The 12,630-nt window shown below is 36.5% G+C and overlaps 1 protein-coding gene across 3 annotated transcripts in view; it reads right to left on the bottom strand.

The window, feature by feature from the left end:
• Positions 1-245: 245 nt before the first annotated feature.
• phkb (phosphorylase kinase, beta) overlaps positions 246-12,630 on the bottom strand; it is a 77,863-nt gene continuing 65,478 nt past the window's right edge. For all 3 annotated transcript variants that reach the window (XM_007889421.2, XM_042340237.1, XM_007889420.2), the window contains exons 25-31: positions 8,655-8,745; positions 5,865-6,067; positions 4,848-4,982; positions 3,127-3,256; positions 2,214-2,321; positions 1,277-1,414; positions 246-808 (exon numbers count right to left, since the gene is read on the bottom strand). In XM_007889421.2, the coding sequence (XP_007887612.1) occupies positions 674-808; positions 1,277-1,414; positions 2,214-2,321; positions 3,127-3,256; positions 4,848-4,982; positions 5,865-6,067; positions 8,655-8,745 (940 nt within the window). In that variant the 3' untranslated portion in view covers positions 246-673. The remainder of the gene's footprint in view (positions 809-1,276; positions 1,415-2,213; positions 2,322-3,126; positions 3,257-4,847; positions 4,983-5,864; positions 6,068-8,654; positions 8,746-12,630) is intronic.

The raw sequence follows: 12,630 nt of genomic DNA, 5'->3' as shown, positions 1-12,630 counted from the left end.
CCAACTGTCCAGCGCCTTGGGACGTCCTTCCGACATGAAAGGCACTCTATAAATGCAATCTTGTTGTTGTTGATGATTGTTGAACGATTCCTAGCAAGCTGTCCACAATAGCATTGCTCAGGAGCAAACAGATTATGGAAGTGGACCAAATGCCTGAAAATGTGACCCGTGAATCACTTCTCAACGCACTCTACGAGCTGTTACAGTTTGCAAAACCAGCCAAACAACAAAGGAATAACAATTTATTTCAATCTAATAGATTTATTATGCAAGTCGAAGTCATGCTTTCGAACATGCTAATTCAACAATTAGAATTCATAACACTGGCACACACAAGTATTCGAAAATGTACTAAAATTTAAAATACTAACCTTATATGAAGCAACACTTTCACTAAACAGTGCTAATGTGCCAAAGAATCAAATGTGAATGAGCTTGTTGCATTGTTAAATATATTTTTCATACAAATGTCCACACCCAAGTTTAAATAAAGTCTCTTTTACTTTTCTGGATGATAATTTAAGGCAAGTAGTTTTATCAATCTTCTGATGTGACTAGCGGAAAAGAATACCTGGCAAATTTCACATTATATGTAGACTTTACTATCATGACTGGCAATGACACACATTAGCAACGCATCATAAATCTCAGGAATGAGCACTCTTCATCATTTTTAGCTGACCATGCAGGGGTCGTCAATATTCAGCTTCACTTCTCCCTTCAGCAAGGTGTCTGTCACAGTCTTTGCCAAGTAGCTGGATGTCCCCATTGTACCCGTTGGAGGTGTATTGTAGAAATCGGTCATGGTCTGCAGATAGATAAAGAACAAAGAAAGATCAATTTTGCTATAACGTACAAAATTGGCATTGTTCCTACGGCTATGCTGTAAGTGGAAAGTGAGATCTCTCACTGACACACCAATTAAAATCCATTTTAGTCAGAAACTCAAAGAAGAGGGTATTGGCAGCAAATTAATATTTAACATTTAATTAGATTTCTGATGGATTTTCTTGGTGTCTACAAACTACCTGGAGGGCAGAGGAGGGCCAGCCACAAATGAAGCCGGGAAATCTAAGCAGGTGTTTCTTCTCTCTGTTGCCCACCCCTCCCCTGCCCACCCACTCCCTCTAGGCAAATTAATGCAACTTAGTGGTCTCACCAATGGAATAAAATGTTCTCCCAATAACATGATGTATTTGTATTCTAGTTGAAGTCCTAGCAAAGTTTGCTGCAATTTACATTTATATTTATTAATAAAACACTATACTTAACTGACCTGCTCATCATTTTTATTCTGGCTTTTATCGAACTTGAAGTTCTCAAAACTTTCTTGCACCAGTTCGTCCAAATTTACTTTACCATGAAATTCCACCTCAGGATTACGCTCCAACACAATCGAAATCACCATCAGAAGCTACAACAGAAAACACAAAACTTTGCTATACCACAGGTCACCATTTACAAAGTAGTTTGAGTTTCTGAGGTATTTTGAAGAAATTATTGAACAACTGTTGAAGAAATTCAGTTTGATGAAAAGTTGAGGCTCCACTCTCCTAATTCCACATTTGTAATTCTCACAACGCTTTAACAATGAACATTTAACATCACTGATAATTAATGAAACAATACTTTCAACATTAAGTCCAATTTGTGTAGCATTTCATGTGCTACTTAATGAAGAATACAAATCTGGTTATTTCAAGTTATCCACAGACGTTAATACAATTAAAAAAGGATTTATACATCCCCGCAGAGCACTTATCTTTTCGCTTCTCGTCTCCCCTTTTGAAGCATAATACAAAATAATTTCCTTTACCATGAAGCATTTTTTAAAAAAATTCTGTCTTCATTATCCTGTCTTCTGATTCTCACCCTCTAACTTTTATTTCCTTTCTTCTGTCTCTTCACTACTGCACGACATCTTTATTTCTCCTGATGAGTTTTTAAATCTCTCCTTTCTTCACATCCCAATCAGCATCAACAGTTTCAGACATTCCTAACCAGTAAGGGCAGTAAGTGCACCAGATAATTGACCCCAATTCCCAGCCCTTCTGCACATCCGACGACTTCCAAGGCAGAAAGTTTGATCAACTGGCAGCAATATTTATTCGCTTACATTTTCATAGCACGTTCCCCTGTAGCTAACGATACTCATATATTCTGAAAATGTTGAACGTTTGAGTTTGGTTTTAAAATAAAGTCCTAGTGGTCACCTCAACAATGATTTGTCGATACTCAGGCTTGACAATGTCCTTAAGCAAGCCTTCCACCAGCAGGGAGAAGTTCATCTCATACATGGTCATGTCTGATAAAGTTGGTTGCTGAAGAAACAAGAATAAGGATGTGAGAGCTCCTGCTGATGAAAGTAATATCCCTTTCCCATTCACTCAGGGATCAATCTTTGGCTTGCTGCTTAAAAGGTTATCAAGTAGGATTTCATCAGCTTATGGAACAGTTGGAATTCTCAGACTGCGACCTGCCCATCAAACTGATTAAATTGTTCTGAAAGTAAAAGCAGCTGAGCTCCTTTATCGACAACTCTCTTCAATATTACTCGAGTTTTATCTCAAAGCTTTCATGTAGCAATACATTAAAACTAAATTATATCATGCAATAACATGACTGAGATATGAACAATGTTTTTTTTACTACAATTCATGTTTACATTTATTAAAAAAACTATTTATCTAAAGGTTATCCACATTTGGATTCAGAGAAAAACATAGGTTAATTTTAGAGAGATTTTAAATGCATCCATTCATAGTCAATTGAAGGAAGGGGGTAGGTAGAATTTTGCCTTAAGACTCCTTAAGCCTGCAAATAAAGGTCAACTCTTTCTATTATGAAATATAAAATTTGTTCTGAAGTTAAACTTCTGAAAGATTCTATGAATCTCAGAGCCACATTTAGCATTGAATTTTTTTTAAGTACATTAATACAAAACTCTGTGCACAATGAGACTTAAATAGGTCTGGCGTCCTTTGAACACTACTTGAACAATTAGATTCGTGAATATGGATATGAAGGCTTGGTGCCTCTATGATGTTGATAGAAATTTTGCTGGTTGTCTAAAATCACAATTATAGCAATACTGTAATTGGAGACACGGTCATCTTAAATTATTACTTGTGGCAAATGGTTTTCAGACACTACAATGCCACCTTGTGTCCTCTCCAAAATGGCCCATACTCGGTCATAGAAACCTTTTGGAGTTCGGTTCAAGGAGCCATCGAGGTGACGTTTATTTATCCATGACCTGAAGAAAAAACAAACATTTCAAATTCAAATGCAGGAAAATGATCTCAACGCAGACATTAATCAACACATTTAAAAATTATAGTGTGCTTTATGCTGTGTGATATTCTGTGACAGACTACCTAAATATAATTGCTGCATTTTTAAGTCTTCTCAGCTTCATCAAGATTGCTACCCTGTTCAATGTGAAATTATGTTTAGGACCTGAAATTGATAATTAAAATTGGTGGGAGTAGGATACAGCTACTCTGAATGCCAAACCTTTATGAAATAGGGCACTTGATTTATTAAATTAATATAAATGCATACACTAATAATTTCCCCTAAAGGGAAATTAATATGATTTTTTTGTTGAAATCACATAACCACTTCCTGGAAGACAAAAGCAGTACAGTAACTGCTTACGGGATACAGTACGTAGGTAATTTGGGACATATGTACATGCGACCGCCAGGAAGGTGGAAACCGAACTAGATGGACCTTGGGTCTTTTTTCATCTAGCATTTCTCATGTAGTAACATCAAATAAATCATATCATATTTGGCAGAACTTGTAACCATTCGGTCTTCCCCAAATCAAAACAACAGCAATGTTATTTAGATTGGGGAATAAAAGTGGATATTTTCCAGAGCTTTGCCTACCACATACACAGTGGAGGAGCTACTTAAAAAAAATTAAGCTACATTTATTCATTTAGTCAGAATACCCTTCAGAAAATTATTTTCCAATGGCAGTTTTATGTTTCTCTGACTCTGACTGCATTTGCAGTTTGCAGGTTCAAAAGAGGTCAATACTTTTCAAAGATATTTGGTATGCGCAGTTATTCCCTTGAGTTTTTTTAACCCTAACTGCAAAAAAGAGGATGTAAGTTGATATGTATCCAATTTTTGTTTTGGAAGTGGAAGAAATTTGTTAATTTGGGATTCAGGTCAGGAAGTGTGTTAAATATAGGATTCAGGGAAGAGTTCAGGAGGCACTCTTATGATCACTAATTCAAAGCTCTGACCTGAAGGCCTCAGCAAAGACAACTGATTTGGAAAAAAAACTATCAGTCACATTTCTTATATGGAGTTTATCATCTGCACCATCAAAACTCTATTCATTTCTTATCTTACAGCAGCTAATGTTAGATCTAAGGAATCAGTCTGTTCTGGATTTTAGCCTTTTAGCAATTAGGGCATTTCTAAGATCTTCCGTTCCTCTCTGTTAAGATGCTGTGGAAATCTCCTGTAGTTTTCTCGTTTCTGACACTTGATTTAATCCAAGGCTAGATTCAAACAGTTAAACATGCATTGTATTTAGTTGGTACCTAAGTGAGGAGAGATCATTGTAATCATTATTATGTAATCATTATTGTTCAGGTTTTTTGTTCCAAACATGCAGTGAGTTAAATATTGTTCAATTGAAGTCAACAGAAACATAAAACTGCCGTTGGAAAATAATTAATTTTCTGAAGGGTATTCTGGCTAAATGAATAATTTTTTTTCCCTTTGGTGCATTCTCGAAGAAGTTTTACGTGGGAATATTTTCTTATGATTAGATTTTCATTATATAAAGCTCAGGTGGCATATGGTTTAATATGTTGAACGTACCTCCCATATTTGTGAGCCTGTAGAGAGTCCATGAAAAGCTGTTTAACGTCACTAGGTGACATCTTGTACAGATCAAGGACGGGCATATTGCCACTTTGAATCTTCAGTTCATGTTTCATAGCATGTAGAATCCATCTGAAAAGCATGTCAGAGCACATGCATGGAATATAAATAAGAGAACATGGGAAGGTGATGATGTGCACTACTTAACTTGGAAAAGCAAACATTCTAAAAGACCTTAAAGCCAGATTTCCATACCACGTAGAGCATAACCTGTGATTTTATGGTCCAAAAAGTGCACGGATTCAAAGTATCTTCAATAAAGTCAGGCTTAATTTAATTTAGATGCCAATATTTGGAAGTTGAAGGGAGAAGAAAAAGCTGCATAAAAGTCATCCTTTGGATCATTTTGCAGATTTTATGCAAGATGGTTCTCTTCTCATCTTATCGTGGCATCAATTGTACTCATTATTGCACAAAAGCTGGCTTTACTGCTGCTTTATTATTTATTTCACGTTAAATAAAATGTTTCAAAGTAATTTACAAAATAAAATTGATTACAAAGGTGGATGTTATAATTATTATAATACATTAATAATTCTCATCTTCAAGGCCCGCTATGGCCTTATCCCCTCCTACCTCTCTGACCTGCTAACCCCTCATCAACCTGCCTGCTCCTTCCGCTCAGCAGGCTCCAGTCTGTTCTATGTCCCCCGCCCGGCCTACCCCACATCGGCGGCCAGGCCTTCAGCCACTCTGTCCTTACCCTCTGGAACTCCATCCCACATACCCTTTGCTTCTCTCCCTCCCTTCCTTCAAAGCACGCCTCAAGACCATCCTCTTCGACTGTTCCTTCAGCCACCCTCCTACACACTCAGCCCTCCACTCTCCCTGATTCCCCCCACCCCACACCCATTCTAGTCCTAATGCCTGACTGTTCAGCACCTTGGGACGTCCTGTCGACGTGAAAGGCACTTTACAAATGTAATGCTGTATTGTACATGGCATTTCACTCACCCAATCCGTATCTTCAACATCCCATTGAAGAGTTCTTGATTGTTAGATATAGCCCAACCAATGTGGATGATAAGTTCTTGCTGAATCACAGCTTCCCTTTCATCGTATGGGCTGCATTTAGCATAGATTATTTTCTTTATTTCCGCTGGAGTCAAGGGGTTCGAAATCACCTCCTCTTCCTGACCAAATACTCCTATTGTCACCTGGTAAACATCAATTAAAGCAATTTACTGTAGCCAAAAGTGAATCAAATCATACAGGTATGGTTATTGAAGGATATGAAAGCAAACATAAATACAATTTCAAATTTAATAAGGCAGTTTTAATTCAAATAAGTTTTGTAAGAATAGGAAAAGATCATCAAAATTTCTGTCCCTATCCCTTTCCATCATCCTCTGCTCTTCCCAGATATATATCTAACGGTCTTGTGATCCTATTGACATTATTCATCACATAGGACATCCTTGGTATTTTTNGTCCATAACTTTTTGTGTATACTGGTTCCATTGATTTCCCTTGTTACTTATATTTAACTGCACCACCTGGTGTTTGAACCCTTCAGCTTGTATAAACAAAATGAATCTGATTATTTTGTCGATCTCTTTCATTATTATGAAATTTTCAATTGGGTTACCATGAAGTCACCTCTTTTCCGAAGAAAACAAGCTCAAATTGTTTCTTTTCTTATAATTTAGATTCCTATTACCTAGAATTATCTTGGTTGTGCACCTCCGTACCCTTTCAAAGGCAAAAATATCTCTCAATGCCCCAAACTGCACACAGATGGAATCTGACCAACAGCTTCACATAAACACTATTAATTCTTAATTTTATTCTTTTGCAAATGCATCCCAGCACCTTAACTGACTTTTGAAGTCATGCTTGATCGTTTTATAAATCTGCTGATAAAAAAATACCCATACATCTTTCCTGATTGGCAAATTATTTATAATAATAGCTGCACTTGTGTGTTGTATAGCAAGGTTAGTCACTAATATTTCAATTTATTTAGAAGAGTTTTGAAATACACCTACATTCTACTTGTTGAATTAACTTACACAATTTATTTGGTACATTTTGAAGAAATAATAAAATAAAAATCAATTCTGTCTGTTTATGCAAAGAAATATATAGTCAGTTTTAAGTTGTTTTAGTTGTCACAAGCACCACAAAAATAGATGATGTAGCTTTATAGTAAATCTACAAAATATATCTACTACGCTACTGCTCTTCTCTTTAAAACATTTATCATTACTATTTTTCATGGTTATTTTATTTGGGGAAAAATTGTCTGAGGAAGGTCTGATGAAGGTCAGCTAACAACAAATATGACCACATGTTAACAGCTAATATTTGAAGAATAAATAGTTAGTGAATACTGGTTAAAAAAGAGATTTATGCACACCATGTAGCAAAACATGCAACAACATGCACTTTCTCAAGACTTCATGCAATGAAAAGTCTCCCTAGGATTTTGAGTCCTTGCTGGTTAATAAGACGCATTAATGGTTTTAAAAGAAATCTGTAGAGCTGTGCAGAACAACGGTTGAGATAACTGTTCAGAACTGGAGTTACACAGTACAAGATGGCAATAAAATATTTAAAATGAGCAACGTAAACTCTAATGACCTAATTGAAAACAGCTTTTATTTAGTAATCAAGCTGCACAATTATAAATAGAAATTTCTAGTAAATTAATAGACATGCACACAAAGAGTGATAAATGTAGTGCTTCAAAAGAACTCTCCCTCAATCCCTCCACCTTGCCCCCTACCTCCCTATCTTCAAATCCCGCCTAAAGGCTTTGCGTTTTGATTGTGCTTATGGTCACCTCCCCACTCCCTCTCCCCCGGGCTCATTGTCAGATTCCGCCACCGTGAAGCACTCCAGGATGCTATCCGGCATGGAGGGCGTTATATAAATGCAAGTTGTTGTTGTTGTATTCCTTATGCCTGAAGTAACAGCTTACAGAATAACCAGTAATTCAAGAAAATTCACAAAGGAATAATGAAGAACATTTTTTTTTAATAGGTAATGAAGTGCAAGGGATTAGAGTACTGAAGTATCACCTAGTTCTGAATCCAGCCCGCATAGATGGGTTGAATATATCCACTTTACAATCAAGAAGAGGGATCTAAACAAAGGATAGCTTGGACAGGTTTACTCCAGATCAGAGTGGGTTATCAGAATATGCACAAACTCCACAATTTGACATTAAATTGGAAATCTCATCTAAAGATGCCAAATGGGACAGTGCTTACAACCCCTTAAATGTGACACAAGACTGTAAAGCATTTCTTGTGCAGATTGGATATAGAGCTAAAACAGTTCAAGGGCTTTAAGTAATCTCTGATCGTCTTGTATAATAATTTGCGTATGTTTATACTTCATAAGCCCACTCTTGTATAATTGTATCGTAATAATAATAATCCATGCATTTTGCATAGCGCCTTTCACCTCGGGATGACGCCTCAAAGCGCTTCACAAGATATACTGTAAAGAGTAATTATTGTATTTGTAGACTCATACTTAGACAATTTTCATTGATCTCTTATATCGCTTAATATAAGAGGTCAATTGAAATTGTCTAAATATGGCAAGATTGTGACTGATATCTATAACACAAGAATAACAACTCTGGCATTGCAATTTCACCTGATTTACCCTCAACATGTGCAGAATAATACAGCAAAATATTGTTTATAAAATAACAATTATCAATAAAGCTAAAAAAAGCATTAATAATTTACATAGAAATGTTTTATATAGCTCAGAAAGGTATGTACTTACTTGTTTACCCTGAACTAAAACCCTAGTAATAGATGGAGCAAGACTGTCCACTTGTTTACCTAAAATACTTGCGGTGTAGCGTACATTAGACCTGGTGAACAAAAAACAAATTCCACTAGATATTGGTTACATCAAATGAAAAACAAACTTGTAATATTCTAAGTTGTTTCAATAAATATTTTTCAGAATACTGTAAAATGTAACCATTAACTACTTTTGAACATAATAAATGGAAAGAACTAAATAGCCACTGCAGGGTAAAACAAGAATCATATAAGACGGAAACACAGGACAACAGACACAAAGACCCAAGAGATCATGAATAAACCCAAGAGATAACTGAACAACAGACCCAAAGACTCAAGGGACTGCTGCTTAATAGATCCCCAAAATCCAAGTAATCACATAGGCAGTATCCATTCACTGGCAATGAGATTAATTTTCTGCAGTATTCACTACAATTCATCTGTCTGGACATTTTTTTTACAAACAAAAAATACTGCTGAATTTAATTATATGTTAAAACTGATAACTGGCACACTATTCTGAATTTCTAATCAATATTAAGGTTGTACAACCCAGAAGGCAAAACAAATCTACAAAGTATTTAAAAACACTAATACATGTTGACGTCAATTTTTAAATACCATATGATGCACAATGTACGTGAAGTGTACACTAAATTAAATCATTAATAATAAAAAATAATCCTTGCATTTGATACAGTGCCTTATCACGTCATTAATAAGTCTCAAAGAGCTTCACAGGATATACTGCAAAGTGGGTTGACTGTATATTTTAGAACCATTAGCCAGCAGCAGTTATTTCATAAGACTACATCCCTGCTGCTATAAGCAAATATTTGTTACCTAAAATATGAAAATCCGAGCAGCTGACAAATTTCATGAAATCATATGTACAAACAGAGTCACTCGCTTTCTCACCAGCTTTGTAGTCCTGTAGGAACCCATGCCTATAATTTTAATTTACATCTCACTCCCCTTGTTGTCTTTCCTAAAGAGTTCTAATAGTTTTTAATAATTTTACCATCACCTCCAGGTTCTTCACAATTTGAATTGGAAAGGCCATGATGAAAAATAGGCATGGCCATACCAGAAGCCAAGCTAACCTGATGCTAGGACTCATGCTTACAAACCTTATTGAGATTTTGTGAATTCCCAACAGCTCTAAAGGACAGCATAACTATATACCTGTATATTACTGTACCTCTACAAGTGATGCTGTGTGCTGAGGTGTGGATACACCACCACACTTAATGTGTAAATATTCCACTTACATTTAATAGTCACATGCCAGAGTTTGAAAAATGGGCAACATGTCAGCTCCATTACTCCTAACTGATAGGGTCTTTAGTTTTGAACTGAGTGATCTTTATGGGGAAAACCACAGAAGCCTATCAAAGTGGACAAGTAAAATGGCTTGTCTACTTAATCCCTAATCAATTTCCTGCTGTGTGCAGAGTTAGTTGATTTCAGTCAGGGTAACAGAATAGAGATGCCACAATTCTCACGATCACTTGGTGCTGAAGGGGAAAGATATAGCTTAACACTCGCCATCTAAACTAATATTTGAATAAGGTATTGAAGGGGACCTGGTGACTGTAAACACTATTTTCTGTAATATTTTAACCAGATCCATTGTCAAATTGGTCAAAATTCATGTGCTTCAATTTTTAGCTCTGCCCTACTAACAACCTACTTTCTAGAAAAAAATGGAATTATTTCCACATCAGCACTTCCAGCATAACCTCATTAGACCATATCTCATTTGCACAATTACAAGAGAATGCAGCCTAAACGTACAATATTTATGAATAACACTAGTAAATGTACTATTATTTTATTATAATATTACTAAGTGTAAAATAAATGTCGTAATATTTATCCATAAATTCACTATTTTTACTTTTCAATAATGCTCTCACCACACCACAGCCCAGCATTATTGTAAAGCTTTGTAATATCCATTCGAAGCAAATCAAAGGGTTAACAGAACAGATCAGTTCACTGCTTTTTAGCTCATGGAATAGAAAAAGAATCCACTAACTTCTAAATTTAGCTCACATGACCCACATTTTTCTGTAAGAATGGCATAACATATAAGAAACTAGAAATTAATCACACTGATTCACATCGTCAGGTGTAACTTGGTAAAATGCTGTCAATGGCAATTTGACAAAATAAACACAGTGCCTCATTCAACAACAATAATAAATAATAACTATTATTATAATAATTAATAATAATAATCCTTCTATAAGTCTCAAAGCGCTTCACTGTAAATTTGTGGGCGAAATGTGGCAGCCAATTGCGCACAGCAGTGTCCCACAAACAGTCATGGATTGAAATGATCAATTTATTATTATTTTTCTCTTGAGGGATTACTATCAGGCGTGTGGAGTAAGGAAACTTGCCCGAGGTTTCGCCCTGCCGGGAATTGAACCCAGATCTCTCATTTGCAAGGCGAGTGCTCTAACTCTGAGCTACAGGACTCCATGCAACAATGTGGTTTGTGCAAGGGCTGCTCTTCATTCAAACATCTTGTACACCATTTAGACTGTTTGGAGGTGAAATTGCTTCATTTCTGGCAGTAATGTGGTATGGGATGGAAAACCTGATTTATACAACCCATCTCCCATCAAAAACAAACACAGATTTTACCATTCTTGTCAGAGACGCAAAATTATCCATTTGCTTCATTGATTTTATTACTGTCACATAACCAACTCTTTAATAACATTAAAATATGGTACATTCAAAATTCCAGTCCCACAAAAAAAGACAGCAATACGAAAGTGTGTAATGTAGTGCAGCTCAGCAGAAAGAAAAAGAGATAAAAAAACACACAAGATCGAAAGGAGATTGGGAGATTTCTTTGTACAGGTAAATGTGGTCACCATTTCAACTGCTCCTCCCACTCAGACCCTTGTCTCTCCCAATGCTCCAATCAACTCCAAGCAAATATTTGAGCCGCAGGTCATTTTATTTTAACATCTTTATACTGCCGCCATCTTCCCTCTTTTTGCACTATCCTCCAGGATTGTCCTCTCTCCGACCCCCCCCACCCACCCCACACACACACCTCTCACATTTTCTAACGGCTGGAATTTCACATCTTACTTCTCCCTGTAAATCTACCATTAACAGTACTTCACAATCTGTTAACAGACTTTTAGCTTGGTCAGCTGGGTGTCTGACGGATGTAGAAATCCATGCTTAAGAGGATCCACATCAGAGTTCCATATATGTATGCCACTTATGCATGAAAATTTCCCTGCGCCTGGAATGGCATTTGCATTCTCTCTGGAGGGGTGTACTCTTCTTAACTACTTCCAGAGAGTATAAGGCAGAGCTTGGCAAGAGACAAGGCTTGGGGACCTCAGGGTATCTGTTGGGGTACTGCTGGGTGCTGAGTTTGACCAGTTAAAACTGCAAAGCTTGCCATTGCCATAAATAGCTTGCCATTGAGAGCATCGTCTGACAAACGTCACACTGTTCATTCAGCTAGGACTACCCTACCCTTGAATTGCACCTTGCGTTGCATACTTAACAGGGGCCAAATTGGAACAATGAATACCTCCAGGAATGGATATTCAGTGGCTCTGTAATGCAACTTTCTATTGTCTTTTTTTGTTTCCTCCTCAATCCTACATAGGGTCACCCTAGCCCATCATTTCTGATTAAGGGTCATGCCTGAAATGTTCACTTATAAAGCAAAAGCAAGTTTCATAGGTTAACACAAACCTTCTTGTTACAGGTTGACAAAATAATTTCAATTCTTTTCAACACCGCTCGTCACAAAATGTTTTGCACACATCAAATAATTAGCATTGCCAGGAAGTATAATTCCAAAGTAAAGTACTTTAAATAAGTCATGACAATGAAATTCATGCAATTTTGACTTGAAGACTGCAAAGTATAGTCTGTGCTCCAAAATGCCACCTCGTACGTTTATC

The sequence above is a fragment of the Callorhinchus milii genome, unplaced genomic scaffold (genome assembly GCF_018977255.1).
Source record: "Callorhinchus milii isolate IMCB2004 unplaced genomic scaffold, IMCB_Cmil_1.0 Scaffold14, whole genome shotgun sequence".
Lineage (NCBI taxonomy): Eukaryota > Metazoa > Chordata > Chondrichthyes > Chimaeriformes > Callorhinchidae > Callorhinchus > Callorhinchus milii.
Note: the sequence above shows the minus strand (reverse complement) of the source record. Positions and strands in the feature narration are given on the sequence as shown.